The following is a 25,376-nucleotide window of genomic DNA, read 5'->3' on the forward strand; positions in this document are numbered from 1 at the left end:
TTTGACTGTGTGGATCACAACAAACTGTGGACAATTCTGAAAGAGATGGGAATACCAGACCACGTGAACTGCCTCCTGAGAAATCTGTATGCAGGTCAAGAAGCAACAGTTAGAACTGGACATGGAAGAACAGACTGGTTCCAAATTGGGAAAGGAGTACTTTAAGGCTGTATATTGTCACCCTGCTTATTTAACTTCTATGCAGAGTACATCATGAGAAACGCTGGGCTGGATGAAGCACAAGCTGGAATCCAGATTGCCGGCAGAAATATCAATAACCTCAGATATGCAGACACCACCCTTATGGCAGAAAGTGAAGAAGAACTAAAAAGCCTCTTGATGAAAGTGAAAGAGCAGAGTGAAAAAGTTGGTTTAAAGCTCAACATTCAGAAAATTAAGATCATGGCATCTGGGCCCATCACTTCATGGCAAATAGATGGGGAAACAGTGGAAACAATGACAGACTTTATTTTCTTGGGCTCCAAAATCACTGCAGATGGTGATGGCAGCCATGAATTAAAAGATGCTTGCTCCCTGGAATAAAAGTTATGACCAAGCTAGATAGCATATTAAAAAGTAGAAACATTCCTTTGCCAACAAAGGTCTGTCTAGTCAAAGCTATGGTTTTTTCCAGTAGTCATGTATGGATGTGAGAGTTGGACTATAAAGAAAGCTGAGCGCTGAAGAATTGATGCTTTTGAACTGTGGTGTTGGAGAAGACTCTTGAGAGTCCCTTGGACTGCTTAAGATACAATCAGCCCATCTTAAAGGAGATCAGTCCTGGATATTCATTGGAAGGACTGATGTTGAAGTTGAAACTCCAATACTTTGGTCACCTGATGCGAAGAGCTGACCCGTTAGAAAAGACCCTGATGCTGGGAGGGATTGGGGGCAGGAGGAGAAGGGTATGACAGAGGATGAGATGGTTGGATGGCATCACCGACTCAATGGACATGAGTTTGAGTAAACTCCGGGAGCTGGTGATGGACAGGGAGGCCTGGCGTGCTGTAGTCCAAGGCGTCAGAAAGAGTTGGACACAACTGAGTGATTGAACTGAACTGATGATTCCATTTGTTTTTTAAATAAGTTCATTTTTATCATTTCTTTTTAGATCATGCATATAAGGGATTTCATATATGTCTCCTTCTCTGTTTGACTTCACTCAGTATGACAATCTCTAGGTCTATCCATGTTGCGGCAAATGGCACCATTTCATCCTTTTTAATCGCTGAGTAATATTCCACATCACGTCTTCTTTATCCATTCTTCTGTTGGTGAACATTGAGGTTGCTTCCATGTCTTGGCTATTGTAAACAGTGCTGCAACTCTTTGACATAAATCTCAGCAATATCTTTTTCAATCTCTCACCCAGAATACTACAAGTAAAAACAAAAATAAACAAGTGGGACCTACTTAAATTCAAAGGTTTCTGTTCAGCAAAGGAAACAATAAAGAAAGTGAAAAGGCAACCCAGAGATTAGGAGAAAATATTTGCAAGTGATGTGACAGACAAGGGATTAGTCTCCAAAATCTACATATAGCTCATGAGGTTTAACATCATCAAAACAAACAATCCAGTCAAAAAAATGGGCAGAAGACCTAAACAGACATTCCTCCAAAGACATACAGATGGCCAAAAGGCATGTGAAAAGATGCTCAACATCACTAATAATCAGAGAAATACAAATCTATACTGCAATGAGATACCACCAGTCAGAAAGACTGTCATCAAAAAAAGAACCAAAAAACCCACAAACAATAAATGCTGGAGAGGGTGTGGAGAGACGGGAATCCTTCTACACTTGGGGTTGGAATGTAAGTTGGTATAATTACTATGGAGAACAAATTCCTTAAAAAACTAAAAATAGAGTTACTATGTGACCCCGCAATCCCATTCCTGGGCATATATACAGAAAAGAACATGGTCTGAAAGGATACATGCACCCCAATATTCATTGCTGTTTACAACAGCCAAGACATGGATCCATGGTATTTATATTCCACTTTTTCTTTATCCATTCATCTGTTAATAGACTTTTAAATTGGGTACTATGAATAATGTGCCCTAGCAACTTTTGAAGAGTTATTTAAAACGTACAATTCTGAAAGATGTAGACCACTTTGATGTAGACTATGAAAGATGTAGACCACCTTGGCTCAAAGCGATATACTTCATAAAACTATGACTATTTGCTAAACTGTTTGTTTGGTTTCCTGGGAATCTACAATTATGGAGTATAATTTTTTTCTTTACATACTTCCTTAAGAAGTATATAAGTAAACACCATGACAATTACTTTCTTTAACAACAGAACCCAAACAATAGTGAATAGGAGTAACTTCGATCACAACAGCACAGGCAGAACTGGAGAGCTGGCCTTCTGTGATGGATTTTTTTTCTATTTGGAACCATAATTCAGATTTAGGTAGATATAACTTTCTAGAGATATGATCACATATAAGTTTAAAACTCAACTATATTTTGAGATAATTAAAGATATTTAAAAATAGAATAAAATATTATATTTTAAATTAATGGAATTGGAAAAATAGTTTTTAAGAATAAAGCATAACATTTTAAAGAAACAATAATGCCAATATCCTATAAGAAATAAAACAGCTCAAGAATATACTGTCAATTTTCACTGCATGGCAAAGAGACACATCTTGTACTTGAAAAGACTGAAACTTATTTGGAATGCCCCAAACCTATGTTGAATATCATATTTCCAACATATTGTCTGTCATTTGACTGGAAAAGAAAACAATAAAAAATGAAAAATTACCCTTATTGGAGGGGAAAATACCCAAACAACAAAGATTCATATTCTGACTTAACACATAGAATTAGTAATGTACATACTACAAAGGGAAAATATAATAGCACCTCATTTCTGTAAAGGCTGAGGTATTAGCTAAAATAAACATATCAATATCAACTAAAGCACATAAATTTCAATCATGAGTCTCAAGTCCTTATTCACATAAATTCTTATTAGATTCAGTTCTGACAAAATCCTTTGTTTACTTAGGTAATACTGCATTAGAAATAAAAGAAAAAAGGTGGACAGGCGTCTAATACATGTGTGTATGTACGCGCTCAGTGTCCGACTCTTTTTGACCCCATGAATGTAGCCCGTCAGGATCCTCTGACCATAGGATTCTCCAGGCAAGAATATTGGGGTGGGTTGCCATTTCCTCCTCTAGGGGATCTTCCCAATCCAGGGATTGAACCCACTTCTGCGGCTCTCTATTAGCAGAGATATTCTTTACCACTGAGCCAACAGGGAAGTCCAGAAGAAGAAATACTAACAACAAAAAGAAATTTTGCTTCTGAGAAGAGGAGGCAAACAGACTTTCTGCTATGTCTTTCACTAAGTACAAATAAGAATCTTGGATATTACATTTTTAAAAAAAAATTAGAAGAGTCTAAAAGATGGAGAAAAGGAGGCACACTGGCTAGGGACCTCAGGATCCAAGGGAAAACATGGTCGTAAGCTCTCTGAGTTTTCTTTTGGCTTCATATATCCCATACCTGGAGTGGGCGAAATAGGCAACACAGAAATGTCAACAGGACAAAAAAGCACCATCTCTCACTTCACCACCACCACCAAAAAAAAAAAAAAAAAAAGAGTCTGCTATCTCTAGCTCCATGAGGAGGAAAAGGCCAGTGTAGCAAGACAGAAAACTTTTGACAATAATCTTACTACTCCATCCAAACATCACCAAAAAAAGACCTGTGGTCCTTTTCCCATCTAAGCCAAGACTGAGTGGGGAGCCTAGATTTCGTTTCCATCCTCGCCAGAATGTAGCCAGAACGCTGTTGAATGCTGTCAGAGCAGCTCAGCAGAGTGCTAGGCTTTCACCCCATCTAGTGGTAATGATGCCCTCCCCAGGCCCAGCATTAGCAGTAACTAAGTGGAGAGTCTATCACCTCTGTAGAGGCACTATCACCTGCCTGGCAGTGATGAGCTACCCTCTACTTCCCCTGGTTGGATTCTGTTCAGGAGGCCTGTGGAAAGACAAAACTTTCACCAACTTGCACTAACAGGAATGAGGCCACTCCCAATGTGGTGCCAATGGGAACCACCTGAGGAACTGTAACTCCAACTGCCCAGAAGTGATAAGAAGTCTCTTTCCCAACCGTGTCAACAGAGGGGTAAAGCTAGATTTCCACCTCCAACTGTCAGCGATAAAGCAGTGTCTCCCCCTCCCACTCCCTTCCTCTGCTGGCACAGTGCCAGAGAAAGCCAGCTGAGGCTGAAGGTTGAAGTAAGTTTCAGAGTCTCATAACAAGATGTGAAAATGTCTGATTTCCAGTAGAAAAATCACTTGTCATTCTAAGAACCAGGAAGATCACAAACTAAATGAAAAAAGATAGTCCATAGGTCAACACCAAGGTGACAGGTTTGCAAATGAAAACACAGAAAGTCTCAAAAACTAAACTTCAGAAGATATAAAGAAAAACCAAATGGAAATTTTAGAACTAAAAAATACTATTGAAAGAAAAATACTCAGTGGATTTATTAGGAGACTCAACATAGAAAGTATGTCAATTCTTTCCACACCCTTTAGATAAACAAGTATAAAGCAATTCCTGTAAAAATCCCAGTGACATTTTTTACAGATACAAACTAGATTATTTTAATGTTATATGTAAAGGCAAAATAATTAGAATAAAAGAATTTTGAAAAAGAAGAGTAAAATGGAAGAAAGTGATTTGAGGACTTACAGCCACAGTAATCAAAACAGTGTAATAGCTTTGGTGGAAGGATAGAAATATGTTAAAAAATAGAGAACCCAGAAATAGACCCACATAAATATGCACAAATGATTTATGACAAGGGTGCAAAAAATTCATGGAGGAAAGACAGTTATTGAACAAAGAATGCTGGACTAATTGGATATCCATAGGTTAAACAAAACAAAACCAAAAAACCATGACCTATGTCTCACACACTATAAAAAAAATTAACTTAAAATAGATTACACACCTAGACTGTAAAAATACAAACTTTTTACAGTTTGTAAGTCTATAAACTTTTAGGAGAAAATATTCAGGATCTAGAACTAAGCAAAGGCTTCTTGGACTGGACACCAAAAACTCAATCTATAAAAAGAAAAAGTGATAAACTGGACTTCATAAAAATGAGAAACTTGTTCTAGGAAAGACTCTATTAAGAAGGTGAAAATATAAACTCCAGTGCAGAATAAAATATTTGCAAACCACACATTTGACATATGATATGTTCCTAGAATATATAAAGGGCTCTCAAAACTCTACAGTAAAAAAGCAAATAATCTAATTAGAAAATGGATGAAAAGTCAATCTAAGACAAAGGAAAAGACCCTGATGCTGGGAAAGATTGAAGGAAGGAATGAGAAGGGGACAACAGAAGATGAGATGGCTGGATGACATCACTGACTCAATGGACATGAGTTTGAATAAACTCTGGGAGTTGGTGATGGACAGGGAGGCCTGGCAAGCTGCAGTCCAAGGGGTCGCAAAGAGTCGGACACAACTGAGCAACTGAACTGGACAAAGGAGGCAAGATTATATGTGGAGAAAAGACAGTCTTTTCAAGAAGTGGTTCTGGGAAAAGTAGACGGCTACCTGTAAAACAATGAAATTAGAATATTCTCTAACACCATATAAAAATAATCTCAAAACAGATTAAATATCTAAATGTAGGACTAGATACTGTAAAATTCCTAGAGGAAAATATAGGCAGAACACTCTGACACAAATCATAGCAATATTTTTACAGCCATCTCTTGAAGTAATGGAAATAAAAACAAAAATAAACAAATAGGACCTAATTAAACTTAAAAGCTTTTGCACAGCTTTTGCACATAAACAAAATGAAAAGACAATCTACAGTCTGGGATAAAATATTTGCAAATGATGCTACTGGCAAGGAATTAGTTTCTAAAATATAAAAACAGCTCACACAGCTTCAATATCAGAAAAACAAACAACCCAAAGGAATGCACAGAAGGCTTAAAGAGACATTCCTCCAAAGAAAACATACAGATGGCCAATGGACACATGAAAAGATGCTCAATATCACTAATTATTAGAAAATCAAAACTACAGTTAGGTATCATCTCATACCAGTCAGAATGGCCATTATTAAAAAGCCTACAAATAATAAATGCTGGAGAGGGTCTGGAGAAAAAGGAACTCTCCTAAATTGTTGATGGAAATTTAAATTGGTGCACCCACTGTGGAGAACAGCATGGAGGTTCCTTAAAAAGCTAAAAATAGTCACCATATGATTCTGTAACCCCACTCCTGGGCATATAGCTAGAGAAAACTCTACTTTGAAAACATAAATGCACCCCAGTGTTCACAGCAGCACTACTGACAATAGTCAAGACATGGAACTGTTAGGTAGGAAGTTAGGCATGAGCAGTGAGGGGTGGCTTGGTGGAAAGGGATGCAAGCTGATCTCTAAACCCCACCGCAGACACTCCCAGGAGCGCTCACAGATATGCTACAAAAATCGCCACAGAGACTTTTCCAATTCTAGGGCGCACGTGCCCTAGGCACATAGTGGATACAGACTCACCACAGGGCTTCTCCAGCTCTGGCACAGGCTCTCTTGTACACAGCAGTGTCCTCAAGTATACTGAGGCAGCCAGGAGCCCATTAAAGGTTCATAAATATTCTATACATATATATGATTATAACAGACTGAAATATGGGAAAGCGGGATCAATAGAGCCTGTTAGGTAACTTGCAACTATTAATCAAAGCTCCCAGCTACTCCCACCTAGATGAATATGTAAAAACGCCATTTTTGCATGTGTCCAGACATGCCCCCTTCCCTGATTGACCTTGAGCATACACCATTTGCATTCCCTTTCCTGATTGATGGTGGGTACATAGGGCAGAACCAAGAGAGGAGATGGGAAGTATACAGATGGAAGCCAAAGGGCCGCGGCCACAGCTGCTCCCACGTCTCCGGAGTGTACTATCCACTGTCTGGTTTAATAAAAGTTCTGTCTGCTTGAGCTGTAGTTGATTTGTAACTAGTCTGCTGTTTTGAATCCTTGCTATGATTAGACAACAGTCAAGATATCCTGCCTGCTTTAGCTGTAATTAGTCCGTCATTCCAAATCTTTGTTATGGATGAGACAAAAACTGAGGGAGAGAAATAAACCAACCTGACAGAAGCAACCAAAATGTCCACTAACAGATGAATGGATAAAGTAGTAGTATACATATACAGTGGAATATTACTCAGCCATAAAAAGAAAGAAATAAGACCATTTGCTTATGGACCTAGAGATTACCATATCAAATGAAGTTAGAGAAAGACAAATATATGATACCACTTATATGTGGACTCTAAAAAATGATACAAATTAACATATTTACAAAACAGAAATAGACTCAGACATAGAAAACAAATTTATGGTTATAAAAGGGGATAGTGGGAGGGGCAGGAAGATAAATTAGGGGTTTGGGATTAACATATACTCATTACAACATATAGGTAGATAAAAAACAAACAACAAGGACCTACTGTGTATTACAGGGAACTGTACTTGATATCTTGTAATAACCTATAATGGAAAAGAATCTAAGAATGTGTATATATGTATAACTGAGTCACTAGGCTGTGCACCTGAAACTAACATTGTAAATTAACTATACTTCAAAAAATTGAAAATAGATAAAAGACATTATGAGAAATTTCATAGATAGGCAGATGGCAAATAAGCACATTAAAAGATATTCTGCAATATAATGCAATAGGCATTAAGGAAATATCAATTAAAACCACACCAACATACTACTACACCTTTGTTGTTGTTGCTGTTTAGTTGCTAAGTTGTGCCCAATTATTTGCAACCCAATGGAACTGTAGCCCACTAGGCTCCTTCTGTCCATGGGATTTCCCAGGAAAGAATATTGGAGTGGGTTGCCATTTCCTTCTCCATACTATACCTTTAAGAATGGCTAAAATGCAAAATAGTTACAACATCAATGCTAATGAGGATGTGGAAAACTGGATCACTCTTACACTGCTGGTGGATAGTCACTCTGAAGGCCAATTTAGCAGTTTTTTAAAAGACTAAACCACCATATTATCCAGCAATTGTACTCCTTCATTTATTTCAGAGAAATAAAAACGTTCAGTTCAGCTGCTCAGTTGTGTCCGACTCTTTGCGACCCCATAGACTGAAGCACGCTAGGCCTCCCTGTCCATCACCAACTCCTGGAGTTTACTCAAACTCATGTCCATTGATTCGGTGATGCCACCCAACCATCTCATCCTCTGTCATCCCCTTCTCCTCCTGCCCTCAATGCTTACACAAAAACCTATACATGAATATTTATAGCAGCTTTATTCATAGTTAACTCCAAACTGGGAACTACCCAGATATCCTTAATAGGTGAATGGTAATACTATAATAATACTCAGCAACAAAAAGGAATAAACTATTCATCCAGCAACCTGGATGAATCCCAGAGAAATGGGTTGAGTGAAAAAACGCAATCCTGAATCATACATAAATCATCATATATATAATATATACACTGTACATATATATGATAGTATTTATATAATACTCTAGAAATGAAAAAAAATTATAGAAATGAGAACAGATTAGTGATTTCCAGGGGATAGGTATGGGAGGGAAGAGGGTGTGCATATAAAAGGGCAATGTGAAGTAACAGAAATGTTCTGTGTCTTGACTACATAAATGTCATTATCCTGGCTGTGAGATTGTACTACAGTTTTTCTAGATGTTACCACTGGGGGAAACTGAATAGAGAGTATTATGTGATCTTGGGCTTCCCCAGTGGCTCACCGGTAAAGAATACACCTGCAAGGCAGAAGCTGCAGGAGACGCAGGTTCATCTCTGGGTTGGGAAGATCCCCTGGAGGAGGGCATGGCAACCCACTGCAGTATTCTTGCCTGGAGAATCCTATGGACAAGAAGAGCCTGGTAGGCTACAGCCCAAAGGGTCATAGAGAGTTAGAAATGATTGAAGTAAGTCAGCATGCATGCATGGGATCTCTCTGTATTATTTTTTACAATTGCAAGTGAATCTACAATTACCTCAAAATGGAGGCTCAGTGGTAAAGAATCTGCCTGACAATGCAGGAGACCTGGGTTTGATCCCTGGGTGCAGAAGATCCCCTGGAGAAGGGACTGGCAACCGATTCCAGTATTCTTGCCTGGGAAATCCCAAGGATAGAGGAGCCTGGTGGGCTACAGTCTATGGGGTCGCAAAGAGTCAGAAATGACTCAGCGACTAAACAATAACAACAACAAAGTTAAACTTTAAAAAAGAAATTACAGCTACGCAGTAAGGGAAAAAATCTTTTAACAGAAGAGTTCACCAAGCTAACCAGTAGAGGCTAGTACTGTAAACTAAATAAAACTTAATAGCTCAAGGGCAACACAGTAACATAACAGAGTAAAATATTTGATACCCATAATAATGATTCTAAGGCATGAAGAAAAGATCAAATACATTTATCATAATCTGTATAAAAGATGACAGAAATAGGCATTGTAATTTAGATTTGTATTAAAAATGTCAAAATAAGGTTTGCATAATTGATGAGTATTCCACTTCTGACAATGCTCTTCATGCACCACCCATAACTGACCCTTGACTCCTACTGACCCTACTACTCAATCCCGACTCTGCCTTCATACCTTCTCTTGCTTAGATCCCCATAACAGCTTTCTACCCCTCTTCTTTGCCTCCAGCCTATGCTTTCAATTCATTCTCTACCCTTTGTTATAATGAGATAAAATATGAACATGATCATCCATCTCTCTTTTACTCTTTCAACAGCATCTCAGGATAGAGTTTAATTTCTTTAGACTGGCACAAAAGTTATTTTAGTAATGTCTCCTGTCAGCTCTATAGCTTCCTCTCCTGATACCCTCCCACATTTTCCAGTGCCTAAATCGCATAAAACTTTTTTATGTCTTTTATTTCATAACATTTAAGTTTTTTCACATACTGTTCTCCTTTGCCCTTCAAGTGAGCTAACTCCTGGTTATCTAATAAGAATTTACCCTTCTGGGAATTCCTTGTCATGTTCTGTGTGAGATGTACTTCCACAGCACCTTGTTGGTGACTCAATTATAGTATTTACTGTACAGCACTACCATCCTTTTTTTTTTTTTTTTTTTACTACTTCATTATTAGTAAAGAGAGAGCAAGAATTACGCATTTTATTTTTTATCCTTTGGTATATGAAAGGTGGCTCAGATGGTAAAGACTCTGCCTTCACTGTGGGAGACCCACGTTTGATCTCTGGGTTGGGAAGATGTCCTGGAGAAGGAAATGGCAACCCACTCCAGTATTCTTGCCTGGAGAATTCCATGCACCGAGGAGCCTGGTGGGCTATGGTGCATGGGGTTGCAAAGAGTAGGACATGACTAAGACTGAGAGACTAACACTTTCACTACACTTTCAAATGTTAGTGGAATGAATAAATGTTATCCTTTATAACATTTTAAATAGCTGAAAATAACTTCTAAATATCCTGAATTCCTTTCATTTCTCTTTACTATATTATGAATATATTATGGATAATATGGTCTTCACTGGTGGCTCAGTGGTAAAGAACCCGCCTGCAATGCAGGAGACCTGGGTCTGATCCCTGGGTTGGGAAGATGCCCTGGAGGAGGGTATGGCAACCCACTCCAGTACTCTTGCCTGGAGAATCCCATGGACAGAGGAGCCTGTGGGCTACAGTCCATAGGGTACCAAAGAGTCGGACACGACTGAAGCCTCTGAGCACGCATGCATGGATAATATAACCAGGGATATCTAAATCTACTGATAACTGGATTTATTTGGATCTGTTTATATTTTTTAGCTTATTCCATACATCTATATATGTAGGTTTGATTAATATGACTTAAATTGCTTAAAGTAGAAGTCCTTATTTATTCTAAGGTACAGTTTTCCTGCTTCATGGGGAACTCCATACTCCACCATTCTCACAAATAGATAATGTAGCTACCTCAAACTTCATGTTCACCAAATAATTTATCCTGTGATTCTCTAGGTAATATTTTTTTCTGCCTATGGGATATTTAAGGAATCTTCTTAATACAGGTTTTAGAGATTCTTCCAAAGTGCCTGACCCTCACCACTTGCTAGTGTTTCCTTTTTCTTTATTTGGGCAGTTTTCCCATTCAATCCTTTTCTTTCTTATTATGCCAGTTGGCTATACAGTTACATAGGAGTTTTGTCTGACCATCTGAACTTTTAAGCTTATATGCTTACATTATATTGTTTTAAAACTATTTGAATGTTTCTTTTGAGTTCTTTATCTCTTAAAATTTATTTCTATTTAGTTTCCTCATGAAGCCACATTGGCTCTGATTACTGATACTTCTAATGATGAAACAGATTAACCAAAATTATTTTTTCTCCTAATATAGTATTTAATAATTGGTACTCAATTAGCTATTTTGTTAATGAATGAACGCCTCTTCACTAATTTATAAGAAGATAGTTCTAAGTTGAAAATTAAAAACAATGTAGGAAATAAGTTAATATTCTTTAAGTATGTGTATATATTAAGATTACTTGGTCCACAAAGCAGCCTAACTAGAAAGTTATCTGAGGTTGTGTTCCCACAAACTATTATAAAACAAAACAAAAAAAGGGATGCTATGGGAGACAAAAAACTGTGGCTCTAATTGCTAAGAGCAATTAAGGGAAGTCTTAGGATGCCTATTGTGATTAGGTCTATGGGTATATCTATTGCAGCAGTAACTACTGGTGGAGGAAGGTCTTGGAGAGAAACAAAGGGGACTTCACTGTGTGAATACTGAGTGACAGAATGGAAAACTTAAGAATGCGATAAACACATACAAGAAAAATACTGGCAACAGAAATGCAAAAAATGGTAACAAGAAAACAAAATGTATGTGATTTTAGGCAATTAATATAAGTAAAAAAGAGCACTTGGTGCTATGAAGATCTTTTGAGTAATACTGGGGAAATAGTAATGATAATGTCAAAGTACAAATTTATCTCATTTTGTAGGAAAAAACCTAAATGTTATACTATCTCTACCAGTAGGAAAAATAGTTTTTCTAAACTCTATGACCATAATATGAATAGACAGCATAAACTCAGATGATGTAAAGCATAAATGGATAGATAATGGCAAGGCCAAAAAAGTCACAATGATAGATATATTCTGAAGTTCAGAAGCGTATCTAGAATTTCGTTCCCTTTATAAAAGGCGAATATAGAAATAAATGACTAGTGTTTTTAAAAAACACTTTTATGTGGCTTTACATGAAAACAGGTTTTCTTTACCCCTCTGTAGGGCAACAGAAAAGGAAAACATAATGAAATTATATTGGAAAATGTACTGCCTCTTAGAATTTTAAACCCCAAATTTTCTTCTATATTTTCTACATCAGAATTCATACGGTATTTGATGAGATAAGATAGGTTGGAACTTTATGAATCAAATTCCACATATAAAGCCTGCCATTTCATACAATAAGACTATTAAAAAACGTACAATTGATATTAATTTGCTAATCAATAAAATAAGCTTTAATGTTGAAGCACTACATGACAAATAAATATTTTATATATGTGTTCTCAACTATTTCTATTATTGAACTTTTTCGCTCTACATAACAATTCCTTGAAACATATAGTATTAATTCCAATCATAAATGAGAAACTAAAGTTCAAAGAGCTTAAATAACTTGGTCTAACTGATGGAGTTAGGATTTTAACCCGGATCTCTGACTCCAAAGCCAATGACACTTTCAACATAAGATTATTCATCTTTATTGAACACCTATCAGTGCCTTTTGTAAGCTTCAGGAGCTGAAAGGTAGGAGAAAAACAGAAATACACAAATAAAAAACAGAAACAAAATGAAGCTTCATTAAATACTATCAACTACACCAGGCAGTATAGAGTTACTCTAAAGAGAAATACAGTGCCAGAAAAAAATTACAGGTAAACAATTTTGTATTCCCCAAATGGGATTTGCAACATATGCCCAATGATGTAGTTAATAAACTCTAGGGATTTTCTGCTATTCAGCTATTGTAGAAATATAAACAATGTAGAAAGAAACAACAATAAAAATGGCATAACCACTCTGCATAAAAAAAACAACCCAGTAATTCAAATGAATTTTGAGAAATGTCAAGCAGGGATAGGATCGTTTGCATTTGCGTTTTTACTTTATTAGGTTTCCAGTTTATACTAGAAAGCTCTTTTTTTAAAGTGGTAATCACTTATAAAATTCTTTTTACAATATTTCCACCATTATTCATATTTCCCCTATTTTTCTGACTGGATGAATGAGGGAAGTACATATATAAAAATTATATATAAGTGAATAATAATTAAAATAAAATATATTCTATTAGAGAGTAAATGCTAGTTGGGCACCTTTTATCATTAAAATGATACAAAAAATGAAGAATATATTTTATAGTCATTTTAAGAAGTAGATATGACACTAATAAGTTCTATGACAAGAAAAGACTGCCTCAGTCACATTTAGTAAACTAGATGATACATCATTCTGTGCTGTGGCAGAAAAACAATAAAATTTAAAAGCCACAAAAATCTTGATCAATTTTATAGAGAAATCACTGTCATGACTTAGGTTCATAAAATGCTACAAAGTAAAGAAATTATTAATTTATAAAGACTGAGTTTCTATGCTTTTGAATAAAATACAATTAACTTACTTTTTTCTCCGGTTTGACTCCACAAAATATTTACGTGCTCGATTTCGACATATTTTTTGTTGCTGCAGTAATATTTGGCGCTCTTCTTCTAAATTTTTCTCAAAATGAATTTTCATATCTCTAATGACAGCATAAAGTTAAGGACAGTGGTTTACGTCTTTAGTGGATGAATGTCAGTGCTATCTGATAAATATAATTACAGCCTCATACTAATGATGTAATGATTTTTTGTGGAATAATTAGTATGTGCACACATTAGTGTCAGTGTATGACTGGCTGATGTTTTATTTTTACTTGACTTGATAATAGAACTGAAGATACATCTCATTTTCTTTGAGGAAAAATTAATTAATTTTATACAGCATGAGCCCAGATAAGGAGAATGTCTATCTTTTCTTTCATTATACAGACATTTGGGTACTTATTAACAAGCTGCTATCTTAGGAATGTTGGGCTTTCCATATGGTGCTGGTGGTAAAGAATCTGCCTGCTAATACAGGTAGATGTAAGAGACCTGGGTTTAAACCCTGGGTCAGGAAGATCTTCTGGAAAGGGAAATGGCAACCCACTCCAACATTCTTGTCTGGAGAATCCCATCGACAGAGCCTGGCAGGCAGCAGTCCATAGCGTTGCACAGAGTCAGACACAAATGAAGTGACTTAACACACGTGCACATCTTAGGAATGTATGCAGAAAAATGAAAGAAGGTTATATTTCACTAATATAAAGTAGATGAGTTAAATGTTTCAGTCAATACTTTAATTCACATTATGAAAGTCATACTAAAATATTAAACATCAGTTAGCAATATAACTGGGAAAATCTGGTGATTTACTCATAGGTTATAAAACAAATCATCAGGAAAACCATACATAGCAATGTTTACAAGAAGTTTGCCAGATAAAGAGTATTTTAGTTATCTAAATCATCCATTCATTTGGAATTTATTTCTTTAAATAAGTTGAATTTCTGTGGTTAACTGATGTCTGCATTTATTCAGCTACATTTCAACTGGCATTACTGAATGCCTTTATCAAGTTTATCATAGTATTTTTCTGTTTTTGATGATTCTGAAGTTTGAAGAAGTGGTCACTGAATTACCATTTCCAGTACCTCATCATTAGATGTAGATGTATATAGGATTGTATTGAAGTTATATATTTCAGACATGCCTGGTTGTCTTTTTAGAATAAACTAAGTTTAAATCACTCCTCCCCCCAAATAAAGATTTGAAATTCTCTTTAAGAGGTCTTTTTAATCAAAATTTTTATAAGATATAAATATTAGTGGTAAAACAATATATTAAATAATAAGTTAAGCAGTAGATAATTTGTTAATTCAAAATGTCTTAATTTTAGGATCCTACAGTGTTTCAACATCAACATAGTAAAAAAAAAACAACTATCCAATACTATATATTTCAAAACAATCACATTTATTTGAATGTTTTAGTCATTTGAAACTTTGCTAATGGGCGCTTTCAATTATGCTGCTATCTATTTTTATGCCACTGGCCATAATTATTACAAAATTTTGTACCTCACCATAAACAAATACATGTACTTGCATACATGATATTTTTACTTAATGTTTCCTTTGAAGGATTTATAGAATTGAAACCAAAAAAAAAGGAAGGAATATGGTTCTTTGTTAGCATGGAAAAAGCTAAAGATTTAGCTGCTTCTTCTAAAAGAGTAATTTATTAGAAGGAGTCAGACTTCAACAAGATGGCTAACTGCTAAGTCACAACATCTCAGTGGGGGAAAGTGCAACTTCCTTTCAGGGTACCCAAGATCAACACTGTTGGGTGGGAGGAAAGGGAAAAGTTGCTTCAGTTCAGGTGAGAAATATGAAGGAGTACGATGCAGGTGGAAACAATTGTGTTCAATGTTTCAACATGCTTGTGCTCTCACCACAATAACATAAAGAAAATCACAAATGTAACATTTGTAATAATGTTCTGACAACTATGTATTGTTAGATTTAATTAAATCTTTCTCTACATATATATATGGCTAATATATATATATAATATTGCCTGCTGAGTTATAAAAAATGCTTTGCCTTTGCATCTCTTCAAAGTATGGTATTCAAATTTAAAAAATATTACATGGCTGGTTAAACTTTTATTTTTCATACAAGCTGTACTGTAAAGGTAAGATCCTTCTATGAGAGCCATAGTTAAATACTTGTTCAAAGAAAGGCTATATACTTATTAAAAAAAAAACAACCAAAAACCAAACCAAGAAAATTATAGGTTGTAGTACTGGCTAAGTAATACATAATGATTGTAACTTAAAAGCATAGCCTAATATATCCCACCTCATCCTCTCCCAATATAGTCTTTTTCTAATTGTAGCTCATTTAGGCTGTTTCAAATATTGTACCACCAATAGTAACTGAATCATATAACCAATACTCTTGTCAAATTATTAGAGCTATCCTCATTTTTTTTTTTCTCTGTACCTTCTTCTACAGCCTTGACTCTGATGCTCTAAATCCCTTGCCCAGACCACTCCAGTAGTCTTCTAACTCATTATATTACTCCTAAACTTGTCATCCTCCATTCGAACGTCCACAAAACCAGCTAAACACAAATCTCACTACGTCTCTCATTCTTCGCTGTTCTCCAAAATCTCCCTGTTACTTTCATGATGACATTAAAATATAAGGCATCCTATAATCTGGTCTGTTTTTTTCATCTTCATTTTTCAACACTTCCCTACATGACTCCTAGCCCAGTCACACTATCACACTATGATACTTATTAACAGAACAAGCCATGACGTAGTTTGCCATTATATTTTGGTACATGCTGGCTAACTCTACCCATCTTTTCAGGGACACCTCAAACAGTTCCTACCCCATGAAGCTTTTTCTAACTCTCACTGGATGATATGACACTCTCATGGGTACACCATGTGTGTGTCCTCTACATTTCTATACAATATAATAAAAGCCTGGCATGGTGCTTAGAATATGGTAACGGTGTAATAAAAGCTTGCTGAATGACTTCCTTGGAGAAAATTCTCAGCAGATAAACTAAGACAAAAGGTATACATATTTTTATAGCTTTCAATGTCTCACAGACAAACTGATTTCCAAAAGGGTTATATAAATTTACATGCCATTGGAAATATATGAATATGAGTTAAAATTCTCATGAGTATTAGGCAGTACTTTTTAAAAAAGAAAGACCATGTGGAAAGTCAGGTTTTAGTATGTATGCATTAGCAAAACAGAATAAATGTCTTATTTGATACTAATTTTTATTTTCCTCTTTGGTGAATTTTTAGTTCAGAGTCACTGGTCATTTATCTATTGAGAACTTCATTTAAAAAATCAATTTCAGTAAATTCAATAGAGACAGAATAGTATAAATATTGACCTTCTATCATAGTTACTACACGTGTTTTCTCCAGATAATTCACTTTATTTAATTATACAATGTCCCCTTACACTAAAGTTTTAAATTAATGAGTTATCTTTGAACTACTTTTCATTTGAAATTGATTCTTGTTTTTCAAAAGGTAGTTACTATACCTTCAAGTTATGAAAAATGTGAAAATCTATTTTCTGTCAGTTTTTCTTTACAATTTTGTATTTATTTTTTATGAGCCAACTGGTGGCTCAGACGGTAAAGAATCTTCCTGCAATGCAGGAGACCTGGGTTCAATCCCTGGGTAGGGAAGATTTCCCTGGAGAAGGGCATGGCAACCCACTCCAGTATTTTTGCCTGGAGAACCCCATAGATTGAGAAGCCTGGACTATAGTCCATGCCTTTTTTTTTTTTAATCAGTTCAAGTATATTTTGGAATGAAGTATAGTGTAACTCAAGGTAGAGACAGTGAATTTAGACTACTCTTTTTTAGTGGTTTGAATAAGGAGACAGGAGATATTAAAACAAAGTTATAAGAGTTCTTATGATAAAAAGGTTTGATTTTTAGTTTTAAGGATAGCCAAGACCAGACGATGTTTATAGGCTGTAGGGAAAGAAGGCTATTAGAGAAATCTTGCAAGTAAATTGTAATAGAGGGTTAGGATAATTTACAATCCAGGGTTACTGGGAAGAGGTGATGAAAACAGGGCATAAGTGAATGGACTCACGTTCTACAGTAAAAGTGATATCCCATCAGTGAGCTTGGAAAAAGACAGGGTAGGGGACTGAGGTTGGTGACGGGAGTAGGATGGTTTGTGTTGTTTGTTGGGAGGGACCTGAGGGAGTTCATGCATCCATTCTCTTATGAAATATTAAGACAGGCTACTACGAGTGAGGGGGAGGTGATCAAGATCTGGCACAGAAATTAATTTAATAGGAACAAGACAGAATTCCATTCTTGTTCTGGTGAAGCTGAGAACAATCAAACCACAGCAGTTTTGTGACTTTTCTCTGACAGATTTTTTTATTCTTGAGTGAAGGAGTAGAAACACAGGGTTGTAATAGCTACTGGATGGTTGAGAGACAAGAACAGGAGTGCAAAGAACCAAGGATGTTGTTGAGAGAATATGTGTAGATAATTAAAAACAGGGTTAAACTGTAGGGAATAGAGAGGCAAGGTGGGTGCTAGGATAAAATGGAATGGGAAAAGACTGGAGATACTTGTGAGAAAAAAAGAGGCATAGTGTGAAGGGGACACGAGACCTTCACTTCTTTATTTTAAAAACAAATTTTATTATATTTTTATTTGAATTGTTTTAAGAAATTGAAATTATAGAACTTGATCTAATTTTAATTAGATGAACTTCATGAAGTTTTGTTCTTCCATAGCCTTTAGAGTTAGGAAATTCTGACTCAAGTGAGAGAAATATAGCCTCTGAGTACTGAATTCATATTTAGAAGTCACATGTAGAAATTTTACCAAGCCACTTAAGTCTACAGTTAATTTTTTAAAATTTAGTTATTAATTTAATAAATTTGCACACCTACTCTGTACCAGGTATCCAATATGAAACATTACAGACACTGAGAACATACAAAATAACACAAGTGCTTAAGTGTTTCTCCAACTAGTAACAACGATATTCTTGATTTACTAGCAAATATATATGTATAAACTAGGAAAAAATCTATATTATATATAATACATATAGATGCATATATATACATACACACACACACACACACACTAGCAAAAGTTGTTGGATTTTAGCAAAGGCTCAGGGTATCTATTGAAATGATCATTTCCAACTTTCTTAATTCTAACTATATATTTAGTATTTAAGTATATTTTTAGTAATACATTTCTTTATAGGAAACCAACATTATAGTTCTGGAATTATATCTATTTGGTTTTGTTCATTTAGGTACTGCCAAATTTATTTTACAACTATTTCCTTTGTTGTATCAACATTCATACCTTAAAAATTTAAAAATATTAAGTCTATGATCATTTCACTAATGAAAATGATGGAAAGATACACCTTGTCAATGAGCCACTTACAGTGCTTCCCTATTTTCCGATTTACAGATAAATCAGGGTCAGTGTAATAGGAGTTCAGGGTTCAAGTAAACACAATGGCAAGGGGACAGAATCAAATCCATACAGAAAGCAATCCAGTTTATTTCAGATTACACCTTGAGTCAGGACAGTTTTGAGGAGCAGCAAGGGCAAAAGCCAAAGTGAATGGCTTTGAATGAGTAATGAATAGATGAAAAGAATTAGAAGCTGCCATTGCAGGTTAGCATTCTGAAAAGTAGACTAAAGCAAGAAAAGATGGGATAAAAGCTTGAGGAAGCATGATCAGAAAAGGGATATTTACCATTATTTAAGCTTTGTATGTACCTGTCTTCCTCACTAGAGTTGTATCCCAAGCACCTAGCCAAAAGAGGAGGCACTAAATGAAAATTGCTTGTTGACTTGCATTTAAAAGTGCAACTCCCAGAACCGGGAGACAATAAGTAAGCGGGGGTTAATTTGAAAAGCAGAGACTCTCTGACAAGAATGAAGATGATTACATAGCATCATCACTACCAACCAAGTCCTCTGAGAATACAAAGGTTACACTCTAATTATCATAACATTCTCTGAAGTAATAAACATGGTTTACATATTCTGAAAACAGAACCCTTTAACATTTTCAATTTTCTACAATGCAACCAATAATAATGTCAACGGTGGGCTAGACCAATTCTTAGGGACAAACTAGTGATAAACCAGTGTGAAGGTTCCAGGTCCTTTGCTTATTTTCTGTCTGTTGTCTCTCTGACAACAGACTGGGCAGAGGATGAAAACAAAACAAATTAACCAACTATGTTAGGCTTTAGCAGCTCTGTAAAATAAATGAAGTGTTAGGTTAACTGTTAAGACGGACTATTTCAGGAGACCAAAACATTTTATTTACTTGCGGCATTCTTTTCTCCAAGCAGCATGAATTATCAGGAGATGAATAATATGAAGTAAAGAACATAATGGCCTAACTCTACAAGAAAACAATCCCCAGAGAACACGTTTACCTATTTGAAAACTCATTAAAATAAAAAAAATACCGCAAAGTTGAAAACAGATGAGATAACAAGGTGGCCGGGAAAGTGGTCCTAGAATAGGAGAAAATGGTATTTCAGGTTTAAGGGGAGCAGCAATAGTTGCTGAAGCAAATACCCGCATTAAGATGACTGGCTGGTTTCTCTCATCTGGCATCTGTGATAATGGGAACAGAACAGAAAAAAGATGGGGGTTCCCCACTTCCAACACCGCCACCCAGGCAACCACGGCTGGAAGGATACAGGTAGGCGCCAGGTCGGTGACGCCCGCCGCTCAAGCGAGGGCTGAGGGGGGCTTTGACGTGGGTGTCCGAGGATTCAGTGCCCAGTCCGGCGACCGCGCTCCGGGCTCCAGGCCTCCTGGTCAGCATCCTTCACCTCAGCGCCGCCTCCCGGCTAGCCCCGAGAGCCTCCCTCATGGCAGCTCCCGCTGTCTCCTCCGGCCCTCTCAGCACTCCGTCTCTCAAGCCTCGCGTCACTGCGGCGGGAAAGTTGGCCGCCGCAGCTCCGGTTCCCGCACAGCGGCGCTCTCGGCTGTGGTGTCGACAGCAGCTGCCGCAGCGGCGACCTTGCCTGGAAACGGCAGAGGTGGCGACGCCGCCGCCATGTTGACAAGCAACCGACGCCGCGTCCTTCGCGACGGCGACCAGGTTATGGGGGCGGGCCCTGGAGGCAGCCAATAGGAGGAGAGGACCCCTCCCTGTGCCCCGCCTCCCGCCTCCCACTCTCCGCCCCCCCCCCCCCCCCCCCCCCCGCCCCGCGCCCCGTGTTGCCTGCGGGCGGTGGCCAAGAAGCTGGCCTCCTCGGGGACACGCGTCCTCTCAGGAGGGCGTGCTGTCTTGTGCCTTGGAACCTGACTCCGTTCCACGTCGCTTTTATGAGGCTGTTTTCGTGGGGGTACTAAGAGTGATGAAAGACAGTGAGAGGCAAAAATCCCCAGATATTGGCAAAAGCCACCGTGGGGATTGTGAAATGATTTTCTCGGGGGTAATTCAGGGTAGGATTAACTACCGAGTGCTGTTGTGTGCTTGAAGTTCTGTCTTTCTGGAGCATCACTGTTTCCAACCACCATCTCTTTTAAAAAGCTTTGTGGAGTGGAAATTTCCTTTCTCTGCATTCCATCACTCCCTCCCTGATCTGCCATCCCCTCTGCAAGTCGTCTTCCTTGCCATTTCCCTACTTATAAGGTCTGCATTTCAAAGGCTTTTAATGGTGCCAGCCTTGTTGCCAGATTCTGGAAATAGACCATCAAAGCATCGGCGGCCAGGAAAGTAATGCAGATTTAATTTAGTAATCTCCTGGGAAGACATGCCAAAAGAGATCATCATATTGAAACTGTTTCAGGAGGTATGGAAAATTGAATGGATTTTTGAGCCATCAGTTCAGAAATTTTGCAAGTAAAACATTTGAAAAAAGGCTGAAACTTTTTGTTGGAGTTCATTGTAAAAACACATGTGAGTTCTGAGTATATTTCAGCATGTTTTTTTTTTTTTTTTTTTAATTTTTTTCTTTTTGTGTGGAAAAACCTCCCATATTGGAAGCAGAATGTTCAAACCAAATGAAAATCACTCACCCACCATTCAAATGCCTATGTCTGTGAATCAATTTGTTCATTTTTAGAGTTCAAAATAATAAACTTTTCCAGTTGAAGCTATTTAAAACAGAGCTTTTGCAAAGTTGGATGCAATGATTCAAACTGGAATGTGTTCTGATTAAAAGTGCCACAACAAATCGAGTTTTGACTTAAAACACAAAGCACATAAGCCCCCTTCAGGACCATGCCAAGAGGATACAATATGTAATCTTGGCAAAGAAAGGCTAACTGTGTACACTAGAAAGATTAGCTATCTTTGCAAATTTTTAACTGACCTAGTCACAGGAATTTACATTGATTCTATTCCCACTGGCTATCATCACAAGTCTGTTTCTCTAGAGACAATTTGAGAGAGAGTAAGCAATGGAGGGCAGTCTTCCCTGGTGGCTAAGTGGTAAAGAATCCACCTGGAATGCAGGAGCCTCAGGAGATGTGGGTTCAATCCCTGGGTAGGGAAGATCCCCTGGAGGAGGACATGCACCCCACTCCAGTATTCTTGCCTGGGAAATCTCATGGACAGAGGAGCCTGGTGGGCTACAGCCCATAGGGTGCAAAGAGTCAGACATAACTGGAGCGACTTAGCATGAAAGTAATGTAGGTCAGTAAAGTGCAAATAAAAGTGAGTGGCATGGTTAGCCTTCCTGAAAGTCTAGTTTTTGCTATATTATTAGTTTTGTATGTCATCACTTCTAGGCACCTTATTTTTTTGTCACATGGTGTATTAGCATTAAGAAGCATAATTTGGTTTTTTAGGTTCCTACAAATGCTCACCCATATAATCATTCTTCATTCAAATGTTGCTTTACAATGATACTAAAGAAGGAAATAAAATTTAAACACAATGTTACCAATTTTTTAAAAAATTACAGGATTTTTTAATCTTTAAATTATTTCCTTCTTCAGAAAAAAAATTATTTCCTTCTTCAAAATGTTAAACAGGCTTTTCATGTTTTAAGTTGTACAGTCCTTTATTAAGTTGCATAGATTCTAGAAGAACCTTTAAGATTAAATATTTTGATAATAGATAATTTGAAGCATTTATAAGCTTTATCTTTTGGCAGGAAAGATAAGTATGATTTAAGCAATAATAAATAGTATTGCTCTAAAAATCACTAACATCTGCTGGATCATTGAAAAAGCAAGAGAGTTCCAGAAAAACATCTATTTCTGCTTTATTGACTATGCCAAAGCCTTTGACTGTGTGCATCACAATAAACTGTGGAAAATTCTGAAAGAGATGAGAATACCAGACCACCTGACCTGCCTCTTGAGAAATCTGTATGCAGGTCAGGAACAACAGTTAGAACTGGACATGGAACAACAGACTAGTTCCAAATAGGAAAAGGAGTACGTCAAGACTGTATTATTGTCACCCTGCTTATTTAACTTATATGCAGAGTACATCATGAAAAATGCTGGGCTGGATGAAGCACAGGCTGGAATCAAGATGGCCGGGAGAAATATCAATAACCTCAGATATGCAGATCACACCTTATGGCAGAAAGTGAAGAGGCACTAGAAAGCCTCTTGATAAAAGAGCCTCTTTCAAGGAGAGTGAAAAAGCTGGCTTAAAACTCAACATTCAGAAAACTCAGATCATGACATCCAGTCCCATCACTTCATGGCAAATAGATGGAGAAACAGTGGGAACAGTGGCAGACTTAATTTTTTTTGGTCTCCAAAATCACTGCGGATGGTAACTGCAGCCATGAAATAAGAAGACACTTGCTCCTTGGAAGAAAAGTTATGACGAAACTAGACAGCATATTGAAAAGCAGAGATGTTACTTTGTCAACAAAGGTCCAACTAGTCAGGGCTATGCTTTTTCCAGTGGTCATGTATGGATGTGAGAGTTGGACTATAAAGAAAGCTGAGTGCAGAAGAATTGATGCTTTTGAACTGTGGTGTTGGAGAAGACTCTTGAGAGTCCCATGCACTGCAAGGAGATCCAAACAGTCCATCCTAAAGGAAATCAGTCCTGAATGTTCATTGGAAGGAGAGATGTTGAAGCTGAAACTCCAAACCTTTGGCCACCTGATGCGAAGAACTGACTCACTGGAAAAGACCCTGTTGCTGGAAAGATTGAAGGTGGGAGGAGAAGGGTATGACAGAAGATGAGATGGTTGGATGGCATCACTGACTTAATGGACATGAGTTTGAGTAAACTCTGGGAGTTGGTGATGGACAGGGAAGCCTGGTGTGCTGCAGTCCATGGGGTCGCAAGGAGTCTGACACAACTGAGCGACTGAACTGAATGGAACTGAAAAATCTCTATATTTTCTTAAAAGAGATAAGTGAATTAAATATAATGATTACTTTTTCACATCAAAAACCATAAAGTAATTCATTCTTTTATTAAGGAAATAAATATTGACCACTTACTACGTGCCAAGTACACTCTAGTGGTGGGATACAGCAGTCAGCAAAACTTCAAAGTCCCTGTGCTTTTAAGCTTGTATTTCGTTTTCTTTCTTACTAGAATGTATTAGGTAATGAAAAGTACTATGAGGAAAAATGGAGTAGTGTAGAGGGATAAAGAATTGATGTCAGTTCTATTTTAGATAATGTGCTCAGGGAAAGCCTCCAAAAATGGGAAATTTGGGAAGAGGTTTGAAGAAAGAAGGTTGCCACTCAAATCTCTGGATGAAGGTTGTTATTCAGAAGCAGTGGGGGCTTTAAGTACAAAAGGCTTTAAGGGCAGAATTTTAGTTGATATATTCAAGGAACAACAAGAAGACCACTGTATCCAGAACAGAGTGAGGTAGGGGAAGTGTCCTAGGACATGAAATTAAAGCAGTGTATGGGGGTGTCCTTCCGATATGGTGGTGACTTACGTAGTACATAAGGAATTAATATAAAATCCAACTTCCAATGGAGGGAAAGCCATTAGAGAATTTTGAGTAGTAGAGTAAGACCTAATTTAATCTTTCAAAAGGATCACTCTAGTGGCTGTGGGGAAACTAGTCTGCAGTTGATAATACTAGAAACAATGAGACCAGATTGGATGTTATTATGGTAGGTTGTATGAGAGATTATGGAGGCTTTTACTAGGATGATAGTCAAAACGGTAGTGAGAAGTTTTCAAAATTTAACCTGAGTCATTAAGATGTGTTGATGCATGGTTGTGGCAACTGAGCGGAATTTTTTTTTAAAGAAGAGTCAAATGTGACTCTCAGATATGGGACTGGAACCAACTACATAAGGAATATTGCCATTTACTAAAATAGGATGAGTGTGGGAGAATAAGATTTAGGTTCAAGAATGTTAAGTGTGAGGTGCCTGTTAGACATCTGACTTCATTAACATGGTTTCAGAAATTGTTAATGATGTTCTGTTTACAAAAGAAAATATAGTAACCACTTTATGGTTAAAAAACATGTTCCCATAGTAATCTAATTTGGGTACTGTCATAGCCTTGTGAATTATATGAGGCAGTGTGTGATGGACAATTTCTTGAGCTTTCACTTTCTTCTTGGCTGAGGTTATTTTTTTCTTCTATCGAAGTATTTTCTTGCTGAGGCTATTACTTTTTCTGCTGAAGTATTTTCTTGCTCAAGTAAGAATTTCCTG

The 25,376-nt window shown here is 37.0% G+C and overlaps 2 protein-coding genes across 2 annotated transcripts in view; one reads left to right on the forward strand and one right to left on the reverse strand.

The window, feature by feature from the left end:
* Positions 1-20,809, reverse strand: part of CEP126 (centrosomal protein 126) — a 102,217-nt gene extending 81,408 nt beyond the window's left edge. The window contains exons 1-2 of the mRNA XM_061143517.1: positions 20,456-20,809; positions 13,732-13,851 (exon numbers count right to left, since the gene is read on the reverse strand). Coding sequence (XP_060999500.1) covers positions 13,732-13,851; positions 20,456-20,583 — 248 coding nt within the window. The 5' untranslated portion in view covers positions 20,584-20,809. The remainder of the gene's footprint in view (positions 1-13,731; positions 13,852-20,455) is intronic.
* The window catches only part of ANGPTL5 (angiopoietin like 5), an 88,661-nt gene that overhangs the window by 45,771 nt on the left and 17,514 nt on the right, over positions 1-25,376 (forward strand). The gene's annotated exons all lie outside the window — the stretch shown is intronic.

Source organism: Dama dama, chromosome 1 (genome assembly GCF_033118175.1).
Source record: "Dama dama isolate Ldn47 chromosome 1, ASM3311817v1, whole genome shotgun sequence".
In the NCBI taxonomy this organism is placed as follows: Eukaryota; Metazoa; Chordata; class Mammalia; order Artiodactyla; family Cervidae; genus Dama; species Dama dama.